The 15,569-nt window shown below is 60.9% G+C and overlaps 1 protein-coding gene across 2 annotated transcripts in view; it reads left to right on the plus strand.

The window, feature by feature from the left end:
- The window catches only part of NECTIN2 (nectin cell adhesion molecule 2), a 31,228-nt gene extending 16,294 nt beyond the window's left edge, over positions 1 to 14,934 (plus strand). Inside the window, exons 4-9 of one of the 2 annotated variants that reach the window (XM_032770512.2) lie at positions 309 to 426; positions 1,813 to 1,961; positions 11,238 to 11,382; positions 12,319 to 12,382; positions 12,547 to 12,630; positions 13,468 to 14,934. In XM_032770512.2, coding sequence (XP_032626403.1) covers positions 309 to 426; positions 1,813 to 1,961; positions 11,238 to 11,382; positions 12,319 to 12,382; positions 12,547 to 12,630; positions 13,468 to 13,650 — 743 coding nt within the window. In that variant the 3' untranslated portion in view covers positions 13,651 to 14,934. Of the gene's footprint in view, positions 1 to 308; positions 427 to 1,812; positions 1,962 to 3,342; positions 4,600 to 11,237; positions 11,383 to 12,318; positions 12,383 to 12,546; positions 12,631 to 13,467 lie in introns of those variants that run through there. The other variant, XM_032770513.2, reaches the window with a different exon arrangement.
- Positions 14,935 to 15,569: the final 635 nt, after the last annotated feature.

Genomic DNA, 15,569 nt, shown 5'->3' on the forward strand with positions numbered 1-15,569 from the left:
AGACTTGGAGGGGAGTGGGGGCTAGTGGGTTAGAGCAGGAGGGGCTGGGAGCCAGGACTCCTGAGTTCTCTCCCTGTCCCTGTTGGGGGAGTGGTGTCTAGTGGGTTAGAGTTGGGGGAGGGGCTGGGAGCCAGGACTCCTGGGTTCTCTCCCTGTCCCTGTTGGGGGAGTGGTGTCTAGTGGGTTAGAGTGGGGGAAGGGGCTGGGAGCCAGGACTCCTGGGTTCTGTCCATGGCTGTGGAGCAGGGATAGCTTGGGCCCCAAAGGCAGCTGGCAGAGTGTGACCGACCCCTCTGCTGTCTCCACAGACCCGCCACAAGTCACTATTGATGGCTATGATGACAACTGGTACATGAGCCGGAGTGAGGCCGTGCTGAGATGCACCGCCAAAGGGAACCCCAAACCTACCCATTACTCCTGGAGCACGTGAGTCCCTGCACAGGCCCATGGGGGAGGAGATGCTGCTGTTAGATTTCCTCCCCCCCCCCCGCCTCGACAAACACACTGGCTGACTCCTAGATTGAGGTCTAGTAGGTTAGAGCAGGGGGGCTGGGAGCCAGAACTCCTGGGTTCTATCCTTGGCTCTGGGAGGCAAGTGGGGCCTAGCGCATTAGAACAGGGGGGCTGAAAGGCAGTGTTCCCTCTAATTTTTCCCACCCATGTGCGGAATGAATTTTGTTATGTACATAAATATGGAGGTGATGTGTGACACATCACCTCCCTATTGGTGTCTGGTACGTAACAAAATTCGTGTGGGGGTGGGGCTGAGGGGTTCGGAGTATGGGAGTGGTCTCAGGGTTGGGGTGCTGGGAGAGGTAAAGTCTCCAGCTGGGGGTGCAGGCTCTGGGGTGGGGCTGAGGATGAGGGGTTTGGGGTGCAGGCTGCCCTGGGGCTATGGCAGGGAGAGAGGACTCCTCCCAGGTCTCTCTCCCTGCAGCAGCACCTGGGCTTCGGGGGAGAGGGTTGCCTTTCCCACAGCCATGGCACCTGCCGGGGCTAGGTTGGGACCGGGGCAGCGGTGTGTCTCCCTCGGCCACAGCAGGTCTTTGACAGGGCTGGGTTGGGTCCGAGGCTAGGGGAGAGGAATATCTGCCCACTGCAGCAGTGAGCACCTGCGCAGTGCTTAATAGGCTGCTGCGCGGCTGCACAGCTCAGAGGGAACTTAGGCTGTCAGCCAGGACTCCTGGGTTCTGTCCTTGCCTCTGGGAGGGGAGTGTGGTCTAGCAGGTTAGAGCAGGGGGGCTGGGAGCCAGGACTCCTGGGTTCTGTCCTTGGCTCTGGGAGAGGAGTGGGGTCTAGCAGGTTAGAGCAGGGGGGCTGGGAGCCAGGACTCCTGGGTTCTGTCCTTGGCTCTGGGAGAGGAGTGGGGTCTAGCGGGTTAGAGCAGGGGGGCTGGGAGCCAGGACTCCTGGGTTCTGTCCTTGGCTCTGGGAGAGGAGTGGGGTCTAGCGGGTTAGAGCAGGGGGGCTGGGAGCCAGGACTCCTGGGTTCTCTCCCAGCTCTGGGAGGGAAGTGGGGTCTAGTACGTAGAGCATGGGAGGGGGCTGGGAGCCAGGACTCCTGGGTTCTCTCCCAGCTCTGGGAGGGAAGTGGGGTCTAGTATGTAGAGCATGGGAGGGGGCTGGGAGCCAGGACTCCTGGGTTCTCTCCCAGCTCTAGGAGGGAAGTGGGGTCTAGTACGTAGAGCATGGGAGGGGGCTGGGAGCCAGGACAAACCCCAGGTCTGAGAAGGATGTGAGGTGGGTATGCTGAGAGTCAGACCCCCCAGCCCTGGTCTCTAACAAGTCTCTCCCCTCCCCTCCCTTCCCCCAGGCCTAGTGGGCCGCTGCCCCCCACGGTGCAGGTACAGGGCGACCGGCTGGTGGTGCAGTCAGTGGATGTGGCGGTGAACACGACCTTCATCTGCCATGTCACTAATAGCGTGGGGACAACACGAGTCGAGCAGACTGTCCTGGTGCGAGGTGAGTGTGCGGGGGTCCTTCCCCGGTGGCTGAAAATAGGCGGTGTCCCCTCCCCCAGCAGGGTGACTGGTGTGTGATCTGGGTCCAGGGTCTGTTCAAAGGGCTGGAGGAGCTCAGGGTGGGGGTCTGTGTGCCAGGGAAGGTAGCGGGGTCTCATGCTGGGATATTGGGGAAGTTCCAGGGGGTGGGGCTCTCAGGGGTGTGGGAAGGGTGTGTCTGTCATTCCCTGGGAGGTGAAGGGGCCCATCCTGTGGGGGAGAAGGTGTCCCTGGAAATGCCCCCCCTTCACCCCCTACTTCATCGCCTCTCCCCAAGACATTGCTCTGGTTCCTGCTTGAGCCCATGCCATGTGAGCGAGGGAGGGTCTGCGAGGGGGTGCAAAGACCCTGTTTAGCTGGTGGAAGCTGCTTGGGGAATGTGTTACACCTCATTGTCTTTTCGGGGGGTGTGGTGGGCTCTCTCACACCCCTGCTGGAAGCAGCAGGCTCTTTCCCCCACTCCCTCAGCTCCTCAGGGGTCCCACAGCCTGGGAGCTGGGGTAATCTCCCCCAGCTTCTCCTAATGAGTCGGGGCGAGGCTGGCCTCAGGACTTCTGGGTTCTCTCTCTGGTTCCTAGAGGTAGGAGGCGGGGTCTAGTAGATTAAGCAGGGGGCTGGGCTGGCGTCAGGACTCCTGGGTCCTGTTCCTGGCCCCTCCCGCTGTTACTGCTCTGGTGGTGACTGGGCAGCATTGCAGGGATGGGGGTGCCTGTGACTGTCCTGTGCCAAATAATTATCTGCCCTGAGGATTTGCACCCAGGTGCGAGGCTCCTGCAGCAGCCAGGCTTTGTGGGCCATGCAGCATGTGTGAGCATTAGCATGGAGTCAAGGGGGGGGCAGTTAATACCCAAGTGCATTGTGGGAGGGCAGGGCAAACCAGGTGCATTGGGGGGGAGTGTGTGTGGCATGTATCACTAACCAGGTGCATTGTGGGGCAGGGGATGGGGGATGTGCCATTAGCCAGATGGGGGCAGAGGGTGAGGCATTTGCCAAGAGCCGGTTGCATTGTGGAGAGGGGGACGGGAGCTTGATGTGTGCCAATAGCCAGGTGCATTGTGGGGGATGGGCATGCAGGGGCCAGGTGCATTGTGGGCTTGGGCAGGGTGTGAGTTTGTGAGCACTGAGCAGAGTGGGGGAGGGAGGGGAGACCCTGTCTTGGCCCCAGGAGGACCCGGCTCTGCATGGAAGCACCGCCTCAGATGACAAAGGGGTCACCACGACCCTCCCCCTCACCCCCAATGGCTCCATCCGCGGCTCTTCTGCCCAGCGGCACGTGGCGAGCAACACCCCCTCCCCCGAAGCTTGGAGAGTGACCCCCTGCCTCCATCTTTTCTCTACTCCAGAGCACCCCATGAGGCTGCAGAGCAGCGCCGGAGCCGTTGCTGGGGGTCTCGTCGGGGGCATCCTGGCCCTCGCCCTGCTCGGGGCTCTGGTATTCTTCCTGCTCCGCCGGCGCCGCACCCGACCCCCTGTCAAGGGTGCCTATGACTCCAGCACCCGCGTCTTTGGCAATGGGGCCGCTCCGCCCCCCAGCTTAATCTACCGCCCCAACTCAGAGCTGGACCGGCCCCTCAGGGCCACACCGGGTGAGGGGGCCCCCGGGGAGCAGTCTGGCCCCTACAGCTACCCGGGCCAGCGGCACGAGGAGGAAGAGGAAGGGGAGCGGCTTGACGAGGTGGGGCCCATATTGCAGCTCAGCGCCCACCCCGGGCACGGTGCTCCAAGCGGCTACGAGGACGATGACATGGAGTCACAGCACGACGGGTCCATCATCTCCAAGACGGCTGTCTATGTGTGACCGTCCTGCCCTGGGGAGAGCCGAGACAATGGCGGGTGAACCCCTCGCAGGCGAGGACGAGAGAGGCTGGGGAGCAGAGACGGATTAACTCAGGGGGCTGCGGAAATTCCCAGAGGGGCGACAGGCTGCTGGGGGGCCATGGACGCTGGACTCGTCATCCCGCCAGCCCCAGGCAGTAGGCGGGTCTCGGCTGCCTGGCGAGGTGGGGGGAGATGCACCCTTGTGTTGGGGGAAAGGCTCCGTTGACACCCATGTGCTGGGATGCGGCCGCTGTGCTCTGGGTGAACACGTGGGGCGGGGGACCCTGGAGTGCCGGGGAGGGGAGCAGGAAGATTCGTCCTGATGCCTTGGGTTTTGTACAACACAGTAGTTCCTGAGCCAGGCGTCGGGGGCAGAATGGGGGAACACAGACCCTCCCCCTTTAAAAGGTGACCCACGCAGCTCCCTGGATTGAGGATGTGATTTGCCTGATTCTGCGCCACCTGTAATGAGAGCAGGAGAGTTGGTGTGACTCCCTCCCCGTTTGGGGGGCTTCCCCGAGGTGCACCCTGTGTCCGTGACCTGTCCTAGCAAGTGCCGTTGCTCCATTGTCTCCCAGTGTCTGTGACACACACTGTTTACACCCCTCCCTGCACTGTTCTCCCCATCCCCCTGCTGTGTCTTACGGTGCCAGCTCCTCCGTGCCCCCCCGTGTAAATATCCTGAGCCCCCAAGGGCAGTTATTTTCGTAGTGTACTGGTTGCTATGGCACCGTCACCATCTTGTCTCCATTTTGTGTGTAATAAAGTCTCCTTGGAGCCCAGGCCCAGCCCTGTCTCTTCTCATTACTGGGTGGGACGGGGGGCTGAAAAGAATATTGATGAGGGCTTGAGGGGTGGGGCACAGCGCCAAGGGCTGCGCAGGTGGTGAGGGGAAGAGTCTGCATAATCTGAGGGGGGCATGTGCATGAAGGCAGGTGTGTTTGGGAGGGCAGCTGTGTGTGGGGCCAAGGTGGGCGTGCTGGGGGGGCGTGGTGCCAAGGTGGACGTGCTGGGGGGTGCCATGCCAAGGCGGGTGTGCTGGGGGGGCATGGTGCCAAGGTGGGCGTGCTGGGGGGGGCGCAGTGCCAAGGCGGGCGTGCTGGGGAAGGCGCGGTGCCAAGGCAGACGTGCTGGGGAGGGGCACGATGCCAAGGCGGGCGTGCTGGGGGGGTGCGGTGCCAAGGCGGGCGTGCTGGGGAAGGCGCGGTGCCAAGGCGGGCGTGCTGGGGAGGGGCACGATGCCAAGGCGGGCGTGCTGGGGAGGGGCACAATGCCAAGGTGGGTGTGCTGGGGGGGCGCGGTGCCAAGGCGGGCGTGCTGGGGAGGGGTGTGATGCCAAGGCGGGCGTGCTGGGGGCTTATAGAGGAAGTGAGTGGGGGAGGGCGCGTGCCCTACTGCAGAGTGGGCGTGGGAGGGAGCTGGCCGGGGGCACACTGGAAATGTATTGTTAGCAGGGTGAGGGGTGTCTATGGGGTGTTGTGCTGGAAGAGTATAGAAGAGGAGATGTATGAGGACAGCGAATCACCAACCATCTAGAATGGCCAGAAACGACTTCTGTGAGCAGGAAAAAACCCAAACTTTCCAGCTGAAACAGCTGGTGCTTTTCGTTGTGCGGTCACAGAAATTTCCTTTTTAATAAACACAAAACAAAAAATCCCCCCAGGAGCTGGGGTGGGAACATCAGACCCCCGCAGCTCACATGCAGTGTCTGGGGCGACGGAAAGCGTTAGTGGGCCCTGCTTCCCAAATGCAGCCTGCTGTGGGGCGGTTGGAAAACCTGACCGTGTCCATTTTAATGGTAGCAGCCAGGTCGGTGGCCGGCTCAGGGGGGTCGCCCGGCTCTGTCAGCACCGCACTCGTTCTGCCGTTTGTCTTGTGCCCGGCTCCCTGTTGGGCCTTCCTAGAGTCTGGCCCGGGCGGGAGATCGTCTGACGGGGGAAGGGTTGGCCGGGGGGCCCGTTGCCCCTGGCTGGGGACTGGGGAGGCCTGTGGGTGTCGCTGCAGGTGTCTGTGGTTTCAGGCCTGCGGCATCCGCTCAGGTGTGAAATGTGGTTTATGGTTCGTGCAGAGGCCATGTTGAGAGGAGCTGGGGCCAGATGTCGGGTGGGGGAGCCGAGACACCCGTAAGGGGCCCCCAGACTGACGTGCTCTCCTGGGTTGTGTACTGGGCCTCCTCCCCCCACTCCTCTCTTTGAGAGTCCCTCCCTAATTCTCTGCTGCCACAATTCCCCCCCGCCACCCACCTCCCCCACTGCCGGGATCCCCCTAATGCTTTGTGACCCGGGCAGCGAGTGCCGCCCATCCAGGCTGGAGGAGCTGGGGAGACCTGGGCTCTGTGATCTGTTGGGGGACTTGTCCCCCCCACCCCCCATATGGCTTTGCAGGCCTGGGGCAGCCCCCATGTCCCGTGGGAGCTTGTGGTGTCAGTTCAGCAGTCCTGCGATTGGTTTTTGGCTGACCTGGTCCTGACCCAGCAGCTCCGGCTTTGAAGAGACAGTTCTCTAATCCTACCTCACAGCACTGGAAAGGTCTGGGACCTGCCCCCCAGCCCAGGGTCCGAGCTGCTGCCTTTGAGCTAAGGCTTGGAATCTAGCTGTTGCCAGGTGAGGGCCCATCTAGCCCAGCATCCTGTCTCCCATCTGGTGCTGTGTGTCAGAGGGGAGGTGTGAGACCCTGCCAATCCCCCCCACCCCTCTCATCCTGACCCTCCTAGAAATCAGTGTCACACCCGCACTGGGGTGTATAAGGGGATTAGTACTTTGCCAGAAGTTGCTGGTGTTTTCCCTTGGTGACTCCCCATGTCTGGTAGCAGCGAGTTCCGAGTCGTTTCCTTTCATCGTTGGGAATCTCCTGCCTGATGTTCTTGCTGAGCATCCCCTTGGCTAAGCGGGGGGTTGGGGCTGACAGGGACCCCATCCCCTGCAGGAGCCTCAGTCTTGCTGGCTCACAGCAGGGAGCTGGGACACCTGTCTCACCCGGCTGCAGCCCCAAGGTAGCAGGGGGCTGAGGGCAGCTTTTGTAGGTGCCTAATGACCAATTAACTGAAGCCCTCCCAAGAGCTGGGAGCTGAAGGGTAACAGCAGCCGTTCTGGGGCCATTCCCCTTTTACATGAGTGCAGCCCCCCCCATCCCCACAGGGGACTGGCGCTGGGGAGCTGAGGCTGAAGCTGCCTGAGCTAAAAATAGCTCCTGCCCCTCTCCCAGCCCTGGGCTGGGCTCTAGATCTGGGGGGATGGGCTGGTCACAGCCTGCGGGGTGGGTGCAGGCTGGGGGAGGGCATGCCAGGCAGGGTGCAGGGATGGAGCATGTGCCAGGTAGGGGACTTTGTGTGGGATGAGGTCATGACAACAGGAGGGGTGCTTGCTAGGCAGGGGGTCTCTGTGGGGTTGGGGTGTATGCTAGGCAGGGGGGTCTCTGTGGGGTTGGTAGGGTGCATGCTACGCAGGGAGTGCTTGCTAGGCACAGGGTTTCTGGGGGCTTGCTGGGGTGCATGCTAGGCAGGGGGTCTCTGTGGGGTTGGTAGGGTGCATGCTAAGCAGGGGGTCTCTGGGGGGTTGGTAGGGTGCATGCTAGGCAAGGGGTCTGGGGGGTGGGGTGCATGCTAGGCAGAGGGTTGCTGTAGGGCAGGGGGAATGGCAGTCAGGTGCCGGGACTGTGCTAAGCTTCATGCCTGCCGCTCTGCAGCCCAAGGGGAATCCCTTGGGGTGAAGGCAGAAGTGAAAGGGCGACTCCTTAAGCACCGGTGGGTGACCCCATCCCCGTCTCTGCCTGTTCCTGGAAGTCCTGTCACTTCCTCTCTGCAGCTCTCCTGAGCTGCAGGCGTAGTTCTAAGTGACTGTGGTGTATAAATAGCCCATGTTTATTCCTGGCAGGGAAGTGGGACTGCAGGGAGACGCAGGGATTTTCCCAGGGCTCAAGAGCAAGGGATTGCTGGGAGGATGCCTGGAGGTTAGAGACACATGTAGCCCATCTGTGTTTGTGCAGCGCCTGGCGCGGGGGCACCTGCTCTCTGATCTCTCTCTGGCGTCTGTCTGAGCCTGTAGGGGTTGCACTCCATGTCATGTAGCTTTTCTCCCAAAAAACCACAGGCTAGAACTTCCCTTTTGTAAAGTGCGCAGGCCGAGCCCCTCCCATCCCATCAGCCCGTGACTCCGGGAGCTGGGGGGTTATGGGACATCCCCCCACCGTGGCCCATCTCTCCCAGGGGTTGTGGAGTTAGCAGGGAGCTGCTGGATTCTGCAGCTGCCTGTAGCAATTGCTCAGCTGCTGAAGGATCAGCAGATGGTTCAATAATGTGTGAACCCTTTGGATCCACCTGTAGCAAGCACAGGTGGGGCTGACCAGGAGCGAGTTCCTGTCCCGCTTGGGCTCTTCCCCAGTGGCTGTAACTGCAGAGTCACACGGACAGGTTTGTTTTTCTGTTTATGCAAAGGGGGAAACACCAAGCCGAAGCCTGGTATCCTATTTTGGTTTCATCAAAACATTTCTAGGGAAACACCATTTCCCCCCCCTCACACCCTGGCTGTTTCCTGCCAAGGGAGGGGAGGGTGGGAGAAACTGTTCAGCCAGTTCCTGCCTAGTGCTGCTGAGCTCAAGGTGCTTTGCTGTCCCGCTCCTCCCCCCAGGGGCTGTCCCCACACAAAGTGCGAGCCCCCTGGAGACTCACCCCTGCAGGGACTTTGCCCCATGGGCCACCCCAAGGAACATGAAGGCTGGGGGTGGGGGGGAAGCAGGGGATGGAACTCAGGGCTCCTGAGTCCTAGGCAAGAGCCTAACCATTGGACCATCCTGCCTTCCCTTTGGGAGGGGGTCACTAGTCCGGCATCCTATCACCCTCCCTGCCCAGTGCCTGTGGCCTCTGGTAATGTGCCCCTCAAGGAAGTGTCCTCTGATCCCTGAATCTCAGGGTCGGGGAGCTGGGGGACTGGAGTTTGCAAAGTTGGGGGTCTCAGCCGGGGGAGTCTTGGGGCCCCACAGCCCCAAGGGCCAGGAGGGAGCTGGGGGGTCTCAGCTGGGGGCGTGTCTCAGGGCCCCAGAGCCCAGGAGGGAGCTAGAGGACTGGGGATCTCAGCTAGGTGGGGTCTCTGAGCCCCAGAGCCTGGGAGATAGGAATGGGGGAGTTCAGAGCTGTGGGAGTCTTGGGGCCCCACAGCCCAGGAGGGGACTAGGGGTCTCAGCTGGGGGTGGTCTTGGCCCCAGAACCCAGGAGGGAGATGGGGTCCCAGGCCCATGGCACCTGGGGGGGCAGGGGCTGAGGGGTGGATGAGAGCTGAGCACACCCCAAGGCTGAAGGTGAAACCTGAAGTTCACCAGTCCAGCTGCAGCTGCGCAGGGCCACTTAGGGGGGTGCTGAGTCTGGAGTCATGTAAACACCAATTTGGAGCCCATGTGGGGGAGGGGGATGCACTGATGCTTGAGGGGAAGAACCAATGCTTGTCTGCAGGTGCTGGGGTGATGGGAGCTATGGGGGGGCTGGCTGCATGCCAAGGGAGTCGGACTTTGTTCCCACGGGGGAGGCAGCGAGATAAGATAAGGGGCCTGCTGCATTCCCAGCCCTGGAGATGGGAGGAGGCGATGGGGGGCCCTGGGTGAGTGTTTCATTGCTTTGGTATTTCATCTGCACACAGTGAAACTTGGCTCCGATTTCCCCCCACGTCAGTGGCGGGGGAGGGGGAACGCAGAGACAGCACCTCCCCCGGGAGAGCTGATGGGGTTTGGATCCCATGAGTCACCTGCTGCCATGCTGGCACAGGCACCAAAGGCCTCCCTCCCCCCCAGTGTCTCAGCAGAGCCCTGGCTGTGCCCTCAGGAATGGGGGTTAGTGGTTAGAGCCGGGAAGGGGGCTGGGAGCCAGGACTCCTGGGTTCTATCCTGGCTCTGGGAGGGGAGAGGTGCTAAGTACTGAGCATCTGCCCTGTGAAAAACCAGGCTCCCTTTTCAGGGGTATTGAGGTGGGTGCCCAAAATTACCAGGCCCTTTTGGAAATCTCGGCCACTGTCTGTAACGTGGGGAGAGTGGTGTTCTTACTGACGTGTTGTGGGAGGCTCGAGAGGCCCAAGTGTGGGGGCCTCATGTGGTGCCAGGCACTGCACGGATCCCAGCTGAGGCGGGGGTGCCCCGTCAGGCTGGGTACTGTGGTCGAAGTCGGGAAGACAGCCAGAGCTCTTACCCCATTTCCCAGCTGAGAACTGGCTTCTGAGAGAGGCAGGGACTGGACCAAGGTTAGCCAGGGAGTCAGCGACAGCTGGGAACAGCACCAGGAGTCCTGAGACCCAGCCCTGTTGCTTACGTTCTACCTACCCTCCCCGGCAGAGGAGGAGACTCCACTGACATAAACCGCCTCGGGCAGCCATAGGAGATGGCAAAGTTCGAGTTACAAGTGCCTGTTAAACCCTCTGCTTTGGGTCACGTGTCAGCTCTCACCTGGTGAGAATTGAGGGGCTTCCCCATGGCCAGGGACCCCCCAATAACTGCAGGGTTTCCGGGGCAGCCTTTGGGTACGTCTCACTAAGGGAGCCTGATGCAGGGTTGCTGGATGGGGCTAGGCCAGCCTGGCCCAACTGGCTCTGAGATCTCTGGCTCCACGAGGGTTTCTGCAACATGGCAACTTGAAAGCCTTCCCCCCCGCCCCCCCGCACCAGCACACACACACACACAAAATGAAACGGCCTGGCTGAGTTGCAGCAAACCAGCCGGCGCTCCCAGCTTCTTGTGCATAATGCATGGGGCTGTGTGTAATTCTGGGTTCTCCCTGGAGAGCAGGGGGAAGGTGAGTTTGCAACTGGAGAAATGGGAGGTGGGGGGGTTCTGCACCCCCCCTCCAAGCCTCGTGCTCAGGAACAGAACCCAGGAGTGCTGGCTCCCAGTCCCCCACCCCCCCACTCTAACCCACTAGACCCCATTCCCTTCTCAGAGCTGGGAATGGGACCCAGGAGTCCCCACGTGATGGGTAGAAGCCTGTTCCCAGCCCATCACTCTCATGCACTCAGTGTAGCGGGGCGGCTGGTGGTGGTGGGGAGCTGGGGTCAGCTCCTTTGGTGGGGTCCCACCTGGTCCAGTGCCTGGTGCTGGGCCCACAGACTGGATAGTGTGGCCCGGCAGCGCCACCTGGTGGGCTCCTGAGGGCTGGGCCAGAGTGAGCAGCTGGGGGTGCCTGGCCCAATGGGTCAGGGGTTAGGGCTGGGAGAGGGACAGGGGCTGGCCTGAGGGAGGGGTAGAGGTTAGATTTCAGTAGGGGGCTAGGGGGCACTGGAGGGTGGGTGAGGTTAGGGGCAGGTCTGTGATGCTGGGGCTGTGGAGGGGATGCAGGATCCTGAGGAAGATTCTTTCATGGCCATGGGATGCCCTGGGGGGGCCACATAGAGGCTAGGGGGGTGATAGCGCCTTCCCCGCTCACACCCCCTCTTCCTCTCTCTCCTAGCCCAGCCCAACATGGCTGGCGCGGGCACCACAGGGGGCATCATCGGTGGCATCATTGCTACTATCGTGGCCGTGGCTGTGGTGGCCACTGGGGTCCTGATTTTCCGCCAGCAGCAGAAAAATCGCACAGAGCAGGACAACGAGGAGTGAGCGACTTGGGGCTTGGCGAGCAGGGCGGGTCTGGGATGCAGGGGTTGGGGTTTGGGGAATAGGGCGAGTCTGGGGTGCAGGGGTCGGGGTTTGGGGAACAGGGCAGTGTTTGGGGGTGCAGGGATTGGGGTTTTAGGGGAACATAGTGGTGTCTGGAGGTGCAGGTGTCAGGGTTTGGGGAACAGGGCAGTGTCTGGGGCTGCAGGGGTCAGGGTTTGAGGGTTTGGGGAACATGGTGTCTGGGGGTGCAGGGGTCAGGGTTTGAGGGTGTGGGGAACACGGTGATTTCTGGGGGTGCAGGGGTCAGGGTTTGAGGGTTCAGGGAACAGGGCAGTGTCTGGGGGTGCAGGGGTCAGGGTTTGGGGGTTCAGGGAACGGTGGTGTCTGGGGGTGCAGGGTTTGGGGAACAGGGCAGTATCTATGGGCACAGGAGTTGGGGCTCGGCGAACAGGGTGGTGTCTGGGGGCACAGGGTTTGGGGTTCGGGGAACAGAGTGATGTCTGGGGGTGCTGGGGTCAGGGAACATGGGGACCGAAGGGTTGGCGTTCGGATAACAGAGGAGTCGGGTGCAGGGGTTGGGGATTAGGGAACAGGGCAGTGTCTGGGGGTGCAGGGGTTGAGGGAAAAGGGTGGTGTCTGGGGGTACAGGAGTCAGGGTTTGGGCAGGAAGATCAGGGGAGGGGGCTCAGAGAGCATCCGAGAATCAGAGCTTGGGGGATAGAATCTGGGAGTCAGAGGTATAGAGGGGGGTTTGAGGGTTCTGAGGGGTGGAGGAGGAGAGGGAGTGGAAGTGAGGAAGAGGAGGGGGTCAGTGTGGAGGAAGGGTGATGAGGGTCAGGAAGGAAATTTGGGTAGGGGTTCAGGTACATGCTTTCCCCTCCCTGCCCCCACCCCCACTAACCTCTCTGCCTCCGTCTCCCCCCACCCCCCAGCCTCGATGGGCCTCCAGCCTACAAGCCGCCCCCGCCCCAGAAGAAGATTGAGGACCCTGAGGTGGTAGGTGCCATATCTCTACTACCTCCAGGGAGCAGGGGGGATGTATCTAGCGGGGAGCAGGGTGGGGGCTGGGAGGCAGGACTCCTGGGTTCTCTCCCCGGCTCGGATGAGCAGCCCACACACTGCTGGCTCTGGCCTGGTTCAATGTGTCTGGTTCATTCCAGGTCTCTAATCCCCCTGAGGCTGAGAACATCCCACTGAAAGCTGCCTACTTCGAGCCCAGCATTGCAGCGGATCCCACAGAGCTGGTAATTACTGGGACAGGGTGCAGGATCTTGGGGAGAGGGATCAGGTGCCCAATCCTCTCAACTAGGATTACCCTTGACAAGAACAACCAGGTTGGATTGGAAACTCCTCTGGGAATCTCTGCCCCAGCTCTAACCAAAACATCCCTCTCCCCTTTCAGAGCTGGGGACAGAACTCAGGAGTTCTGGCTCACAGCCCCCACTGCTCTGACCCACCAAACCCCACTCCCTCCCAGCGCCAGGGAGAGAATCCAGGAGTCCTGGATCCCAGACACCCCCCACCCCTGCTCTAACCACAAGACCCTACTCTCCTCCAAAAGTCAGGGATAGAACCCCGGAGTCCTAGCTTCCAGCCCCTCTACTCTAACCCACTAGACTCCACTTCCCTCCCATAGCTGAGCATAAAACCCAGGAGTCCTGGCTCGCAGCGCCCCCTGCTCTAACCCACTAAACACCACTCCTGTCCCACAGCTGGGCATAGAACCCAGGAGTCCTGGCTCCCAGCTCCCCTACTCTAACCCACTAAACACCACTTCTGTCCCACAGCTGGGCATAAAACCCAGGAGTCCTGGCTCGCAGCGCCCCCTGCTCTAACCCACTAAACACCACTCCTGTCCCACAGCTGGGCATAGAACCCAGGAGTCCTGGCTCCCAGCTCCCCTTCTCTAACCCACTAAACACCATTTCTGTCCCACAGTTGGGCATATAACCCAGGAGTCCTGGCTCCCAGCTCCCCTGCGCTAACCCACTAGTTCATCCATCTGTCTGTGAGCCCAGAGGATCACTTAGGGGTCGGTGACCCTGCTGCCCACCCCATCTGTCCATCCATCCATCTTGCAGGACCTACCGCAGTACCATGAGCTGCCTACGCTGGAGGACAAGGAGCCAGCGGCAACCAGGGGGCCCAGCCTGGAGGACGAATACCTGGACCAGATCAACCCAATCTATGATGCCTTGTCCTTCGCCTCTGGGGAGGGTGCCCCTGAGCAGGGATTCATTATGTCCCGGGCCTTGTACGTCTGACAGCCTGGTACAAATGGACATGTGTCTCCCTGGATAGACAGACACTTCCCCTTCCCCTTCCCCTTCCCCACTCCCTGCATCTCCCCCGGCCCTGTACTTGAGACCCCAAGCCAGGTGCTCCCTGAGGTTTTGGGGAAGTTCTCTGACCTGTTATATGGGACATCAGGCTAGATGATCCCAATGGGCCCTTCTGGCCTTGAAATCTATTAGTCCCCACTCCTTGGGATCCCCAGTCTCGGACAGACACATGGCTCTCCAGACAGCTGTACAGCTCCCTGCCTGCCTCACCCCCACTGCTCCCTGAGCCATGTATGTCTGAGATTGCCCCATCCAGTTGGACACAGGGAGCCCCCTTGAGACACCTGGCTCTGCCCACAGCTCCCTGGACTGACACTGGTGCCCGGCTCATCACCCCGACTGGGCTCCTGTCCTGTCTGCTCCCAGTGGGGCTGCAGCCCTCAGCAGGTCTGGGGGTCTGGCCTAAGGGGCAAAGCAGGGTATTGGGGCCTGAGAGAGGGGTCTGGAGGCCTCAGTGCCAGAAGTCTGGATTTGCCAAAGGTCAGGACTCATCCTCCCCCTTTCCATGCCAGAGGAACGATCTCTCCTTGCTTTGTGTCTGAGCCATGATGGGCGGGAGGGTGACTGGAGCTACTGTAGGAGCAGCTCCCTGCTGCTGCTGCTGCTGCTAGCCGGAGGGGATGGGGGAATAGAGTCGCTATAGGGCTGGTTCCCTGTCCACACACCGGTGGGTCCATTCACTGCTGCGAGGAGCTGCCATCTATTGCAAGGAGCAAGTGTGGGGAGGATGCAACCCCAGCCTGGAGTCTCTACTTGAATTTCATCATTGGCCCAGACAGGATCCCTGCCTCAGGGACACCCCAGCCCAGCTGGGTCAGGGGCCCTGCCATCAGTTCCTCCTCCCTCCTGCTTCTGAGCCCTCTCCCGGTCCCTGCTGTACAGCCCCCTTCCATGGGGGATCTGATAATGTGAAGGGGTTTTTGTGTTACTATCTTGATTGTCTCTAAATAAGGCTGCTGCTGCTTCTTTCTCCCTCCACACGGGTGTCAAATTAGAGATGGGGGGTTAGCAGCTTCTTTTTGTGCCTTTGCAGACACCCTGAGTGAACAGGGTGATTAGTGCCTTCGATACCACTACTGAACGACTGGGCTTGGGGTTTTTGTGTCTGCCCTGGCGCCTTCGGAACCACTACTGAGCAAATGGGTTTGGATTGGGATTTTGTTTTTTGTATTTGCTGTTTCTTAAAATAAATGTTTCTAAACCAGTGCTGCTGGCATTTCTCCCTCTTTGGCTGGGAACAGCCACAAGACCTGCTGTCTTGGGGGGAGGGGGAGAGCAGCAGAGAGGGCCTTGAAACTGACATCCAAGGGAAGGGGTAGCTATGGGTGGCTGGATGCTGCTGGGGGTGACCCTAAAATCCAGTGTCCCTCTGGAGGACCCCCTATGAATATGATGTGGAGGGGCTGGACACTGCCATGCTGTGTGGGGAGGGGCTGCTGCACCTTGCCATTTTAGGGCTCTGAGGGGGAGCTTGGACACTGCTGTCATCTGGGGAGGGGGCCCTGCCATCTGGGGGAGTGCAGGGGCTGGACAATGATAGTCTCTGGGGGTCCCAGGGAGCTGAACACTGCTATCTTTGGGAGGGGTGGGAGCTAGACACAGCTATTCCCTGGGGGGACCTGGACACTGCCAGCCTCTGGGAGAACGGGGCGTTGGACACTGTCAACATTGCGGGGGGGAGCCTTGACACTGCCACAAGCTGCGGAAGGGGCCCTGCCATCCAGGGTGGGGGGCAGGGAGCTGGACAATGACAGTCTCTGGGAATCCCAGGGGGCTGAACACTGCTATCCTTGGAGGGAGGGGGAGCTAGACATGGCTATTCCCCGGGGGAGCTGGACACT

This window comes from Chelonoidis abingdonii, chromosome 11 (assembly GCF_003597395.2).
Source record: "Chelonoidis abingdonii isolate Lonesome George chromosome 11, CheloAbing_2.0, whole genome shotgun sequence".
Lineage (NCBI taxonomy): Eukaryota > Metazoa > Chordata > Testudines > Testudinidae > Chelonoidis > Chelonoidis abingdonii.